Below are 13,736 nucleotides of genomic sequence, written 5' to 3' on the forward strand. Positions count from 1 at the left end.
AAACCTGTTTACTCAAAATTCTATACCCAGCAAAAATACCTTTCAAAAATGAAGGAGACACACCCATTAGAATGACTACTATCAAAATCACAGAAATAACAAGTGTTAGTGAGGATACAGACCAACTGGGACCCTTGTGCACTGATGATAAGAATGTAAAATGATGCAGCCACGAGAGAAAACAGTATGTTAGTTCCTCGAAAAGTTAGAGTTAGAATTACCATATGATTCAGCAGTAACACTTCTGGGGATATAACCAAAAGATCTGAAAGTAGAGATGCAAAGAGATATTTGTATATCCATGTTCACAGCAGCATATTCATAAAAATCAAAAGGTGGAAGCAACCAAGTGTCCACTGACAGATAAATGAATACACAGAATGTGGTATATACATAAAATGGAATATCATTCAGTCTTAAAATGGAAGAAAATTCTAACATATGCTCATTGTGAATGAACCTTGAGAACAATATGCTAAGTGAAATAAGCCTGTCACAAAAGGACAAGTACTGTATGATTCCACTCAAATGAGATACAGAGTGGTCAAATTCACACAGACAGAGAGTAAAATAGTGTTTGCTAGAGGCTGAGGGGAAAGGGGAACAGGGAGTTACTGTTTAACAGGTACAGTGCTTCAGTTTTACACAATGAAGAATTTCGTGAATATGCATGGTGGCAATGGCTGCAGAACAATATGAATGTACTTAATACCACAGAACTGTATAGGTAAAAATGGTTAAGATGGTAAATTTTATGTTATGTATATTTTACCAGAATTTATAATTCAAGGGATGGAAAAAAATGAAGGAGAAATAGACTTTTCCAGACAAAAACTGAAAGAATTTTTTGCCAGCCAACCTGTACCACAAGAAACATTAAGAAAGTTCTTCAGGCAGAAGTATGATAGCAGATAGCTAGCACTCTGGTTCTGTACAAAGAAATGAAGAATGACAAAACTGGTAAAAATACAGACAAGTATAAAAAGACATTTTTTCCCCTCATTTTTAAAACTTTAAAATATAGTTGATTTGCTAAAGTAAAAAAAAATTATACATATATTCTGCTGACATCATATGTAGAAGTAAAGCATAAGAATAACAGCATAAAGGATGAGGGAGGGAATACAGGCATACTGTAGGGTGCTTACATTATACATGAGGTGGTGCAATAAAAATATGAAGGTAGATGTGATAAAGAATTATACTGTAAACCCTAAAGGAACCACAAAAATAAACATGAATAAATAAATAAATAATGAGAGAGAGGAGAGAGAGTAAAAAGAGAGAAATAAAATGGAATCATAAATAAAAAAGTAATCCAAAATAAGAAACAGGAAAAACAGGAAGAATGATGGGACAAAAACAAAGGACAATAAATGGTACAAAAGAAAATTTTACAAAGGAAAAACAAAGAACAAATCATTAAATGTGAATAGTTTAAATCTTAATAAAAAGACAGAAACCACAGGATTGGATTAAAAAAGTGAGAACCGATTATATGCTGTCTGCAAGGAACCATCTAAATACAGGTATACCTCATTTCATTGTGCTTTGCTTTACTGCCCTTTGCAGATATTGTGGGGTTTTTTTTTTTTTAACAAATTGAAGGTTTGTGGCAACCCTGCTTCAAGGAAGTCTACTGGTGCCATTTTCCCAACAGCATTTGCTCACTTCATGTCTCTGTGTCACATTTTGGTGATTCTCTCATTATTTCAAACTTTTTCATTATTACTATATTTGTTATGGTTATCTGAGATCAGTGATCTTTGATGTTACTATTGTAATTGTTTTGGGGTGCCACGAACCACACACACAGAAGAAGGTGAACTTAAGTGATAAATATTTGCGTGTGTTCTGACTGCTCCACTCATTGGCTGTTCCCCTGTCTCTCTCCCTCTCCTCAGGTCTCTTTATTCCCTGAGATTCAACAATGTTGAAATTAGGCCAATTAATAACCATACAATGGCCTCTAAGTGTTCAAGTGAAAGGAAGAGTCACACATCTCTCACTTTAAATCAAGAGCAAAAAGTGATCAAGCTTCGTGAGGAAGGCATGTTGAAAGACAAGGTAGGCCGAAAGCTAGGCCTCTAGTGCTGAACAATCAGCCAAGTTGCAAATGAATGCAAAGGGAAAGTTCTTGAAGGAAATTAAAAGTGCTGCTCCAGAGAGCACATGAATGATAACAAAGCAAAACAGCCTTATTGCTGAGAGGAAGAAAGTGTGAGTAGTCTGGATAGATCAAACCAGCCACAACATTCCCTTAAGCCAAAGCCCGATCCAGAGCGTGGCCCTAACTCTTCAATTCTGTGAAGGCTGAGAGAGGTGAGGAAGCTGCAGAGGAAAGTTTGAAGCTAGCAGAGGCTGGTTCATGAGGTTTATGGAAAGAGCCATCTCTGTAACATAAAAGTGCAGGGTGAAGCAATAAGTGCTGATAAAGAAGCTGTAGCAAGTCATCCAGAGGATCTAGCTAAGAACATTAAGGAAGGTGGCTACATTAAACCACAGATTTTCAAGGTAGATGAAACAGCCTTCTATTGAAAGATGCCATCTAGGACTTCATAGCTAGAGAAAAGTCAATGCTGGCCTCAAAACTTCAAAGGATAGGCTGACTCTCCGGTTAGGCAGCTGGTGACTTTAAGTTGAAGCCAGGGCTCATTTACCATTCCAAAAATCCTAGGGACCTTAAGAATTATGCTAAATCTACTCTGCCTATGCTCTATAAATGGAACAAAAAAGCCTGTATGACAGCATACAGTTTATATACTGTTTACAAAACAGTTTACTGAATATTTTAAGCTCCCTGTGGAGACCTACTGCTCAGAAAAAAAGATTCATTTTAAAATATGATTGCTCGCTGACAATGCACCACGTCACCCAAGAGCTCTGATGGAGATGTACAACAAGATTAATGTTGTTTTCATGCCTGCTAACAATCCATTATGCAGCCCGTGGATCAAACATAATTTTGACTTTCAAGTCCTTGTAAGAAATACATTTCATAAGGCTATAGCTGCCATATACAGTGATTCCTCTGATGGACTTGGGCAAAGTAGGTTGAAAAACTTTGGAAAGGATTCACTATTCTAGCTGCCATTAAGAACATTTGTAATTCATGGAAAGGGGTCAAAATATCAACATTAGCAGGAGTTTGGAAGTTGATTCCAATCCTCATGAATGACTTTGAGGGGTTCAAGACTTCAGTGGAGGAAGTAACTGCAGATGTGGTAGAAACAGCAAGAAAACTAGAATTAGAAGTAGAACCTGAAGATATGACTGAATTGCTGTAATCTCATGATAAAACTTGAACAGATGAGGAGTTGCTTCTTACGGATGAGGAAGGGAAGTGGTTTCTTGAGATGGAATCTACTGGTGAAGATGCTGTGAAGACTGCAGAAATGACAACAAAGGATTCAGAATATGACATAAACTTAGTTGCTAAGCAGCAGCAGGGTTTGAGAAGACTGACTCCGCTTTTGAAAGAAGATCCACTGTGGACAAAATGCTATCAAACAGCATCGCTGCTACATAGAGCCGTTTGTGAGAGGAGAGTCAGTCAATCAATGCAGCAAACTTCACTGCTGTCTTATTCTTTTAAAAATGCCCACAGCCACCCCACCCTTCAGCAACTCCCACCCTGATCAATCCACAGCACTCAACATCAAGGCAAGACCCTCCAGCAGCTGAAGGCTCAGATGGTGGTTAGCATTTTTAGCAATAAACTATTGTTAGACATAATGCTACTGCACACTTAACAGACTATGGTATAGTGTAACATTACTTTTATATGCACAGGAAAACCAGAAAAAAAAAAAGTGTGACTTGCTTTATTGAAATATTTGCTTTATTGTGGTGGTCTGGAACTGAACTCGTGATATTTGTGAGGTATAAAGATACAGATACATTCAGAGTAAAAAGATGTAAAACGACATAATATAAAAACATTAATCAGAGAAATCTGGAATGCCTATATAAATATCAGGCAAACGAGGTTTGAGGATAAGGAATATTATACCAGGAACAGACAGGACATTACATGATGGGTCTATTCACCAAGAAAACATAAAAATCCTAAATGTGTATATGCCTAATAACAGACCTTCAAAATACATGAAGCAAAGACTGATAAAAACTAAGAGAGGAAACAGACAAATCTACAATTATAATTAAGGATTTTAACACTCCTCTTTCAAAGATTAATAAAACAAAGAGACAGGAGATCAGTAAGTTTACAGAAGGTAAGAACAATAGTATCAACCAACTTCACCTAACCAACATTCATAAAACACTCCTCAAAAGTAGAACACACATTCTTTTCAAGGACACTAACTTTTGTGCTCCATTGCCTGTGCTTAGTCAAGCTGGCTCTGCACCTTTGTAAAAGAATATTGCCTATAGCCTGAAATATACATAATAGCCCTTTCTCAATGCTCTGCCTGCAGAGGCTTGAACTTTAAAGGTGTAACACTTTTCCATTCACATAGAGATAAAAAGCTGCAGAACGGAAAGCAATTGCCTTGTTGGAGGTTTACAGGCACGCTGTGACCAGACCACCCTGGCACTGTAAGAACAAAGGGTTCCAGAACCAAAAAGACTGCAACAACCAGTCACACCCCCTACCCTTTCAGTATAAAAGAAGCCTGAATTCTAACCCAGGGAAGATGGTTCTTTGGGACATAGTCTGCCATCTTCTTGGTCTGCTGGCTTTTTGAATAAAGTTGCTATTACTTGCCCTAACATCTCGTCTCTCAATTTATTGGCCTGTTGTGCAAAGAGCAGTATGAGCTTGGACCAGGTAACATTATGACTATAAAATAAACCTCAACAAACTTAAAAAGATTTAAATCATACAAAGTGTGTTCTCTAAACACAGTGAAGTTAAACTAGAAATCATAAAAGAAAGAAAAACTGAAAAGTCCCTAAATATTTGGAAATTAAACTTATACTTCTAAATAACTGATTAATCAAAAAAGAAATCACACGGGAAATTAGAAAACATCTTGAATTGAGTAGGAAGGAAAATAAAACATGCCAAAATGTATGGGCTACAGCTAAAGCACTGCTTAAAGGGAACTTAAAAGTATCATATGCTCATGTTAGAAATAAAGTTTATTATATTATATTGACATCGATTTTCACCTTAAGAAACTAGGGATAAAAAGGGCAAATTAAACCCAAAGCAAATAGAAAAAATGAAATAATAAAGATGAGAGTAAAAATCAATAAAAACAAAATTATAGAAATAGAAAAAGTTAGTAAAATCAAATAACTAGTTCTTTGAAGAGATCAATAAAATTGATAAACCTCTAGCCAGACTGACCAAGAAAGTTAGAAGACAAATTACTGATATAAAAAATGGTAATCTCACTTCATTTACAGTCATCCCTCTGTATCCAAGGGGAACTGGTTTCAGGACACCCCTTGGATACCAAAATCCGAGAATGTTCAAGTCCCTTGCATGAAATAGTGTAGTATTTGCATATAACCTACACACATCCTCCCGTACACTTTAGATCTCTAGAATACTTATAACACTTAATATGATGTAAATGCTATGTAAATAGTTACCAGTGCATGGCAAATTCAAGTTCTGCTTTTTGGAACTTTCAGGAATTAAAAAAAAATATGGTTGGTTTAATTCACAGATGCAGAAGCTGTGAATATGAACGGCCAACTGTATACATAGATGTTAAAAGTATAATAAGGTAATATGATCAACTTAATGACAATAAATTTGATAACTTAGAAGACATAAACAAATTCCTTGAAAGAGGCAAACTACCAAAGGTCATTCAGGAAAAAATAATAACTCTTAATCTATTTTAAAAGTTGAACTTGTAGTTAAAAAAATCCCCATAAAGAAAATGGCAGCCCTAAAAAGCTTCATTGGTAAATTCTACTGAACAATTAAAAAACAAGTAAAACCAATTCTACTCAAAATCTTCCAGAAAATAAAGGAGTAAGAAACATTTCCCAACTTATTCTGTGATAACAAACCCAGTAAAAAAAACTCAATAAAAGAAAAATGACAGACCAGTATTTCTCATGTGCACAGGTGTAAAGATTCTTAGCTAAGTTTTAGAAAATGGGATCAAGCAATATATGAGAAAATTTTTAATGATTAAATGAATTTTAATCACTCACTAATGCGGAATCACTCATGTAAACAAAGGTGATTCAACATTTGAAATCAACCAATGTAATTCATCATATTAACAAGGAAAGAAAAGATTATTTCAAAAGATACACAAAAAGTATTTGAAAAAACTTAACATCCATTCATGCTTAAAATTCTTGGCAAATTAGGAATAAAATTTCTTCAACATGAAGAAGGGAATCTTCCAAAAAACCAACAGCTAACGTTAAAGACTGAATGCTTTCCCCCAAGATCAAGAACAAGGCAAGAATGTTTGCTTTTATCACATACTGATCACTGTAACAGAGGTCCTAGACAGTGAAATAAGGCAAGAAAATGAAATAAAGCCATACAGATTGGAAAGAAAAAAATAAAACATCAGATCATTCTAAAAATTTATGTCTCTCAGCAACCTTAGTTTTAATAGATTTGGAGAAGGAACATTACAAATTTAATAACATGAAAGTACATTTTGAAGAGGAACTAAAAATTAAAATGTATAAAGAGTGATATCTAAGATATATTTACAATCTAAAACATTCTTAAATCAGTTTTGGATTTTATACTTTCTAAAATGTTAAGAACTGCTTCTTCAGATATCATACCAAAAAGTATGATGTATTCAATACTATGGAACCAATTTATTTCTTATAGGAAAAGAGAAACAATTCTCTTCTAGTACTAAAATATGCCCAGATGATGAAACTGATGGAAAAAGCTACACAATGTGCATTTCATAAATAAAGGATCTCATAATAGTTAGTTTAGCATGTGTATTACATTAAATAAACTCAACTTTACTAACCTCTGACCAGATTTTGCCTAACTTTTAAAACAGCTCCAAGGTCACAGTCAGTAGTAGCATATGCATGAGGTACAGTACGTTTAGATTCAGTTAACCTCTTGGCAATAACTCTTCTAATATTGCTAGTAGGGACTTCAGTGAACGTGCCCTGTAAAGAATAACATGTCCATTAAACCATAAATAGAATTGGAAAACACAAGCAAACAAACTGTAACTGAAATCCAGTCTCAATGACCTAACTTATGAAAATAAAGATTAATACAGTAAAACTGTTATGAAAAATTCTTAGTATAAGAAGAAATATAAGAAATCTGAGGAATTTTAACTTTACAGTATATGACTGTAGAAAAAAAGCAGAAAAATTCATGTTTCAGTTGTGAATGGAACATCTATATTACCATGTTTAAGATGATTAAAAAGAAATGTACCAAATCATGAATAAACCCCTCATGGGTGTGCTTATTGAGATATCACCTATAAGCCTGTAAGTAGCTTCTGTTACAAACATCACTTCTTAATAAAACTCAAAGCAATCAATAAATCAACAACTACAGGCTATTTTTACTTATAAAAATGGCATACATGAGAAAAAGGTAATCCAAAATACTAGATAATCTTCCAAATTATTTCTATTTTGGTTTGTAATTAAAAATAAAAAATCACATGAGCATCTTATTTCCAAGAAACTCATAAAGTATGAATGGGATAATAAAATCTTCCTGTAACTTTACTGCAGCTTTTCCATTCTGTTCCTTGAACCTCTAACAAAAACATGATGGACCTTAAATTATGTCTAATTCCTTCTTTGTCCTTCACTCCATTCTGGGACTGGATTACAATCACTTAGGATAATACAAAACAGCCAAAAGTACAGCTGACTTCTTTTTTTATAAATGATTTCTGTGGGAATTAAACATCTTATGTTAGCAAAATACTTGATCAAATAAAATAAATGCTGTCTACATACTGTAAGAATTTTAAAGTAAGGTTTATCTTTCAAATTTGAATAACTTACTTTTTAAAGAAATAAGATTTGATTACTCATAAACTTTTGTGTATGTAGTCACGAATCATTAATGTACATTTAAAAAATCTGTTTCTCATGAAACTTGTACTGTTTTTAATACTTTTAAAATACTATATTGGAATATATTTCTCCATCAGAAAAAGCGGTGTAGGTTTATTTATTTATTTTTTTCAGTGCCCATTCAGCTTTAAACAAACCTGATTATCCTGCATTTCTTCTGATGGGAAGCAAATGACATAAAAGGTACTAAGAAAGGGAGACAGAGAGGCAAAATGGAGTAATTTGAAAACAAAAAAGGGCTATTACATGTATCCAAGAAGGAAAGAATGATTAGCTATACAATCTCTATAGTTCTTCACAGTAAGACTATCAACTCCCTTAGTCAAAAAATAAAACATATCCACAAAAGGGAGCTGGTGTCAGCTACCAATTATGAGTATCACACCCAAGAAAAAAAAGACATGAAAAGAATCACGATTATAGAGCATATACATGGCACTGACATTGTGGAACTTGTGGCAAATTTAAATTGAATCATAATTCTATTTGGAAGTTAGCACTGTACAAACAAATCTGGTTTATGGAAATGTGCAAAACAAAACATTTAGAGAATTTCTGTCTTCATCACTTTGAGCTACTACTATAATGGACTGGTAAAAGAACTCATAAAACATAGAGTAATGGTTCTTATTTTCTCTCTCACTTAAATCTGAAAAATAAAAATCTACTCAGATGACATTACCGCTACATTAGGCTGTCCAGGAGTTGATACTGGAGGGATCACTGGCCGGGGATAAGATGGCCTGGCTGTGGCCCGTGGGGGTAAAGACGCTGTGGGAACGGTTGGCAGGGCTGGGGTGGGTCTGGATTCAGTGATCTTGCTCATCTGTTTCAACTGGACCAGTTTGAGAGCATCCCTGGAGATAAGAAGGGAGTTAGATAACCATGATTAGCAACCAGGAATATAAGAACTTTCAGAAAATGGAGGCCAGACGTGAAGGGAAAATAAAGAAATATACTGATGTCAAGGCTACAACGCAAAACAATTTGAGCTAGACAAGAAAATCTTGTCTCTCACTTGTTCTACTGATTCATATTTGTCCAATGGCTACAATATTTGCACATTTTAAAAACAAAACAACAAGCAGATTTTATCAAAGTATTGGGTGTAGACAGTTATTTTTTAAAGGAAAATCAGTCTTTATTTCTGGGGGTGGTGTCTTTTGGTAGATGAGCAATTCATAAATTAAGCCATACCCTCATTCATGGTATTTGTGAAATAATTTTCATATAGCATTCAGAAAGTGTCAAGCTTACTGTACCTATGACTTTCATTAGAATATTTACTAAAGCATTGTTTATCCTCGTGCAAATTAGCTTGTTTATGGCCAGGAAATCATACCTCAAATGCTATCAGCACAATCTAATGTAATAAACCTAACCTATAGCAGCATTTAGAATGAAAAATAACTAAACAAGTAACAGACTTGCCTTTGTATTACTCTGCAAAACAAAGGTGTCTTTGTTTATTAAAAGGATATAATTAGACTACTATTCAAACTCTCAATCCATTCGAAGTTACAGTGGTATAAAGTCATGTACTTCCTTAAACAAAGCAGCTTTTTCAAAAATTTTAATCTGACAATTCTAAAGTACTTAAAAATGTTTTACATTAAAAATGTTTTAAATCTAAAAATTTTTTTAAATGAAAAAGGTTTTACATAGTCTAAAAACAACTTCAGGGTAACACAAATCTAAAGGCAAATTATATTTTTAAAATTTCTTAAACACAGTTAATGATTTGATATTATCACATACTAGGCAGAACTCTGAGATGGCCCCAATATTCCTGTTCCTAGTGTACATATCCCATATAATCTCTCTTGAGTGTGGGTGGGCCTGTGAATATGATGAATGTCACTCCCATGATTAGGTTACATTACATGACAAAGGTGATGGATTTTGTAGACATAATTAAGGTCCCAAAGCAGTTGACACTGAGTTAATCAAAAGGCAAACTATCCTGAAAGGGTCAGACATATCAGATAAGTTCTTTAAAAGGAACAGGGAATTCCTAAAAGAAGAAATTTGAATGGCGATTCTCCTGCTTGCATTGGAGAAGCAAACAGGCATTTATGAACTGTCTATGGAGGTGACCTCGTGGCAAAGACCTGAAGGAGGTCTCCAGGAGGTGACAGCAATCCTTGGATGACAGCAAGCAAGAAAACAGGGCTCAGAGTCCTAGTACTCCAAGGAACTGAATTCTGCCAACAACGATGTGAACCTGGAAGAGGGCTCCAACCTTCACATGAGACCCTAGCCCTGGCTGACACCTTGATTTCAGCCTTGTGAGACCAAGGAAACCCAGCCATGCTGGACCAGGACTTCTGACCCACAGCACTGTTAGATAATAAGTGGGTGTTGTTTTAAGCTACTGTTTGTTGCAATTTGTCATGCAGCAATAGAAAATTGACACAGGCAGGAATGCTCTAGCTTGGGGAGGCATCATAGGAGGGATCTTCCAATGTGTACTGGTACATTTTTAAGGAAGGAGAGTCTATGATTTTTATATCAGCTCCAGAAAGGGATACATGAACTTAACATTAAGTGCAAGTAAGTTACTTGTTTCAAAATTAAAGAGCTGACATTTAAGATAAGAGGTCAGACTGACAAAGAAATCTTAAAGCTTGTATCATCCTTGATCTTTAAGTACTGAAAGAGGGAATAAAAGTGGAAAAGTGAGCCTCTTGTGTATGTACTGTGGTTATGTTAATGTAATCTTACACCAGCCATGTGAGAGAGGTATTATTACTCCCACTTTATAAATGAGTAAGTAGGTTCAAAGAGGTTAAATTCCATTTCTAAGTCAGTAGTTCTCAAGCACCTACTCTACTCTAGGTGTTGAAAATATAATGTTAAAACACTTCCCAACAAGGAGTGTTATTCTATAGGAGAGTCATACATTAATCAAGTAAACAAATGAATCGATAGTGAAGAAAATAAAGCAGAGTAATGAGATTGAGAGTCATGAGTGAGAGGAGGTGTTACTTTAAAACAGGGCGGTCAGGGAAGGCCTGAAGAAATAATATTTCTGTGGCTGGACATGAAGGAGCAAGTCTCAAGAACAGCTGGGAAAAAAGCATGTTTCTAGGCAGAGAACAGCAAGTGTAAAGGCAGGGAAATTAGGGCTTCTAAGAACAGAAGGAAGCCCAGCATAGAAGGAGGGCAGTGAACAAAGTGGAGAGGGTTTAAGGATGAAGCTGAAGAGGTAGGCAGCTAGGAGCTGCCAGGGCTGGGACCAAACCTGGGTATGGCCAACTCCAAAGCCTGTGTATTTCCTACTACCTTTCTAATACCTGTGCAGAGTATGCCAATTAAACTAGGCAGAGTCGGAACAAATTTTCCTCAGAAGAAAAGGCTAGAATAGAATTAAATAAGCATATCCCAGATTAACAGCAATTCTGTGACTGAATGAAGAATAGTTACCTATCCAGTCTGAAGTAGCTAAAAGTAGGACCTCCAGACAAAGGCCCTTCACCCACCACACAAAAAGTAACAGGAACATAACTGGAGGCAAGGCTGGTTCTCCAAGGATGAGCCACAAACCTGATGGTAACGGCAGAAAGACTGAGTGTCCTGGGGAATGAGCTTATGTGCTCTTAAGGCTTTTTAACAGCAAGCTTACTCCTACTTGGAAGTTAATTTTAAATTTACTTATGATATTTATAACCCAAAGCACCATTTTTCCAGTTAATTGTGATAACATTTACATGTGAAGTAAATGACTGCCCTACAATTCCTGGGGATTTATGTCATGAGTCAAAACCTTGGCCACACAGATAAAAGTGTGAGCACTGATATAAGATAAGGCCTTTTGTTTTAGAAAAATGCCTTCAACAAAAGATATTTAGCGTTTAAGAGCTGTTACAAGCCACAGCCTAACATTACTAGTCCCCTTTCATCATATAAGGTAATTAAATACACCTCTCTAACAAAATTTATTATTAATCTGGGTTTTAAAGTTTAGCATCAGAATGGCATATACAAAACAACATTGATTTCTTTATACAGGGATCACTAGTGTACCCTCAGTAATCGGTTAAAAACAAACCAACAAACAACAACAACAGAAAACAATGAACACTTGAGGAGATTAAAAAAATCTAAAATAATGCCTGAATACATTCTACTTAGAAAAAGCTTGGTCACACTAAATAGACATATTCTTATTTCACTATCAGCATTACTATTACTTACTATTTTTATCAAGAAAAGGCAGTTTAGGTTCATCCCTAAAAGTAAGTAGGAGTCATCAATCATAAACGAGCAGAAAATCAATTCTGGCCATGGGCTCACGGTAAACTTTTATTGCTGATTTTACACTTACATAGCTCATAAAGTATGAACGTTCATTATTGTTTAATAACAGCCAATAATTTAGTTTCTGTAATACAGAGAATGATTTTTAATGATTTCTGTCCATTAAGTAATTAATCAGTCTAAGCCCGAAGAATCAGGTAGATATTAAAAGCTATAAAAATTAGAGAAAAACTGATACACCATTCACTTCTGCTTTGGGCATTCACTTAAGGCAGAACCTTCTCTACCAGATCCCTTAAGTCATTTGGGTGTGCTATGAATTAGTTTTAAAAAGAAGTATCACTGAAAACATACTAGACATGACTGTCATGCCTACTATATTTGTGATGCTGTGATACGAACACAAACATTAGCTACAAGTATGACTTAAGACGTAGATATGCCAAAGAAGTTAGGCTATAGGCCAAGAACCTCCAACAGTGTCCCTGGCACTTGTTTTCCTAAAACAGTTACATGTACAGGCAAAGCAAAGTCTACACGCTTTTGCACAACATACACTCTGAGCAATATGCTTGCTTTCATGCAACATTAAAATAGCAAACATGACACTTATGGTTTTCTTCATAAATGCAATGGGTCAGAGACACCTCCTCAGCTGTTGCAACTGACTTTTCTCTTCTACTTGCACTTTTAGTTGACAAGGTAAGGAGGAAGGATGTCCCTCATTATTTCAAGAATGTGTGCTAAGGTATTTGGGGCGCAGCTTATGCTGAAGGCTGCAATTTGTCAATCTTACCAGAAGATGACATTTCTGTAGATGACACGAGGACAAATTTTTTTCCAAAGGTCACCTCAGTGTTTAACTTAAAACAGGGCATCTTTAGTAGTATACAAAGTAAATATTCTCAATAATGCACGCTTTAAGGATCCATTTTCCTCATAAAATCTTTTGTAATACGTCATATTTTAAAGACCGAAGGTTGACCCTCTTATGGTAGGGAGTTAAAGGGCAGGGAAAGGACTGGGTAATAGGCAGACAAAGATAGCAAAGATATCAAAAACATAACTCTGTAATAGTGCTTCCTTAGGGGATCCAACAAGATAACACCATTCTGTCCTCCTTAGGAGATGTCAGACTACTATGATAACTTTCAACTTGGGTTTAAAAAAGATACCTGTTCATCGTATATGTATTAAGCACATACGGAAAGAGAAGGGAAAGAAAAAGAAAATTCTACTTCTTTACCCCACTGCTGTCACACCACTGATCTGCCCTCTAAACGGTCACTAATCACCAACTTCAAGAGCCTTTTCTCAGATCCCTTCCTCCTTGACTTATAACCATCTCCTAGATATCCTCCAACACAGAAATTTTTGCCTTCTAAAATGTTTACCTACTGATGATCTCAACTGTAACTATCACTTTATTATCTGTCAAATCTACGTCTCTA

At 35.3% G+C, this 13,736-nt stretch overlaps 1 protein-coding gene across 2 annotated transcripts in view; it reads right to left on the reverse strand.

The window, feature by feature from the left end:
* Positions 1-13,736, reverse strand: part of PDHX (pyruvate dehydrogenase complex component X) — a 91,632-nt gene that overhangs the window by 21,819 nt on the left and 56,077 nt on the right. For both annotated transcript variants that reach the window (XM_082343812.1, XM_082343811.1), the window contains exons 6-7: positions 8,708-8,882; positions 6,939-7,086 (exon numbers count right to left, since the gene is read on the reverse strand). In XM_082343812.1, coding sequence (XP_082199938.1) covers positions 6,939-7,086; positions 8,708-8,882 — 323 coding nt within the window. The remainder of the gene's footprint in view (positions 1-6,938; positions 7,087-8,707; positions 8,883-13,736) is intronic.

The sequence above is a fragment of the Balaenoptera borealis genome (genome assembly GCF_965194805.1).
Source record: "Balaenoptera borealis genome assembly, chromosome: 11".
NCBI classification, from domain to species: domain Eukaryota; kingdom Metazoa; phylum Chordata; class Mammalia; order Artiodactyla; family Balaenopteridae; genus Balaenoptera; species Balaenoptera borealis.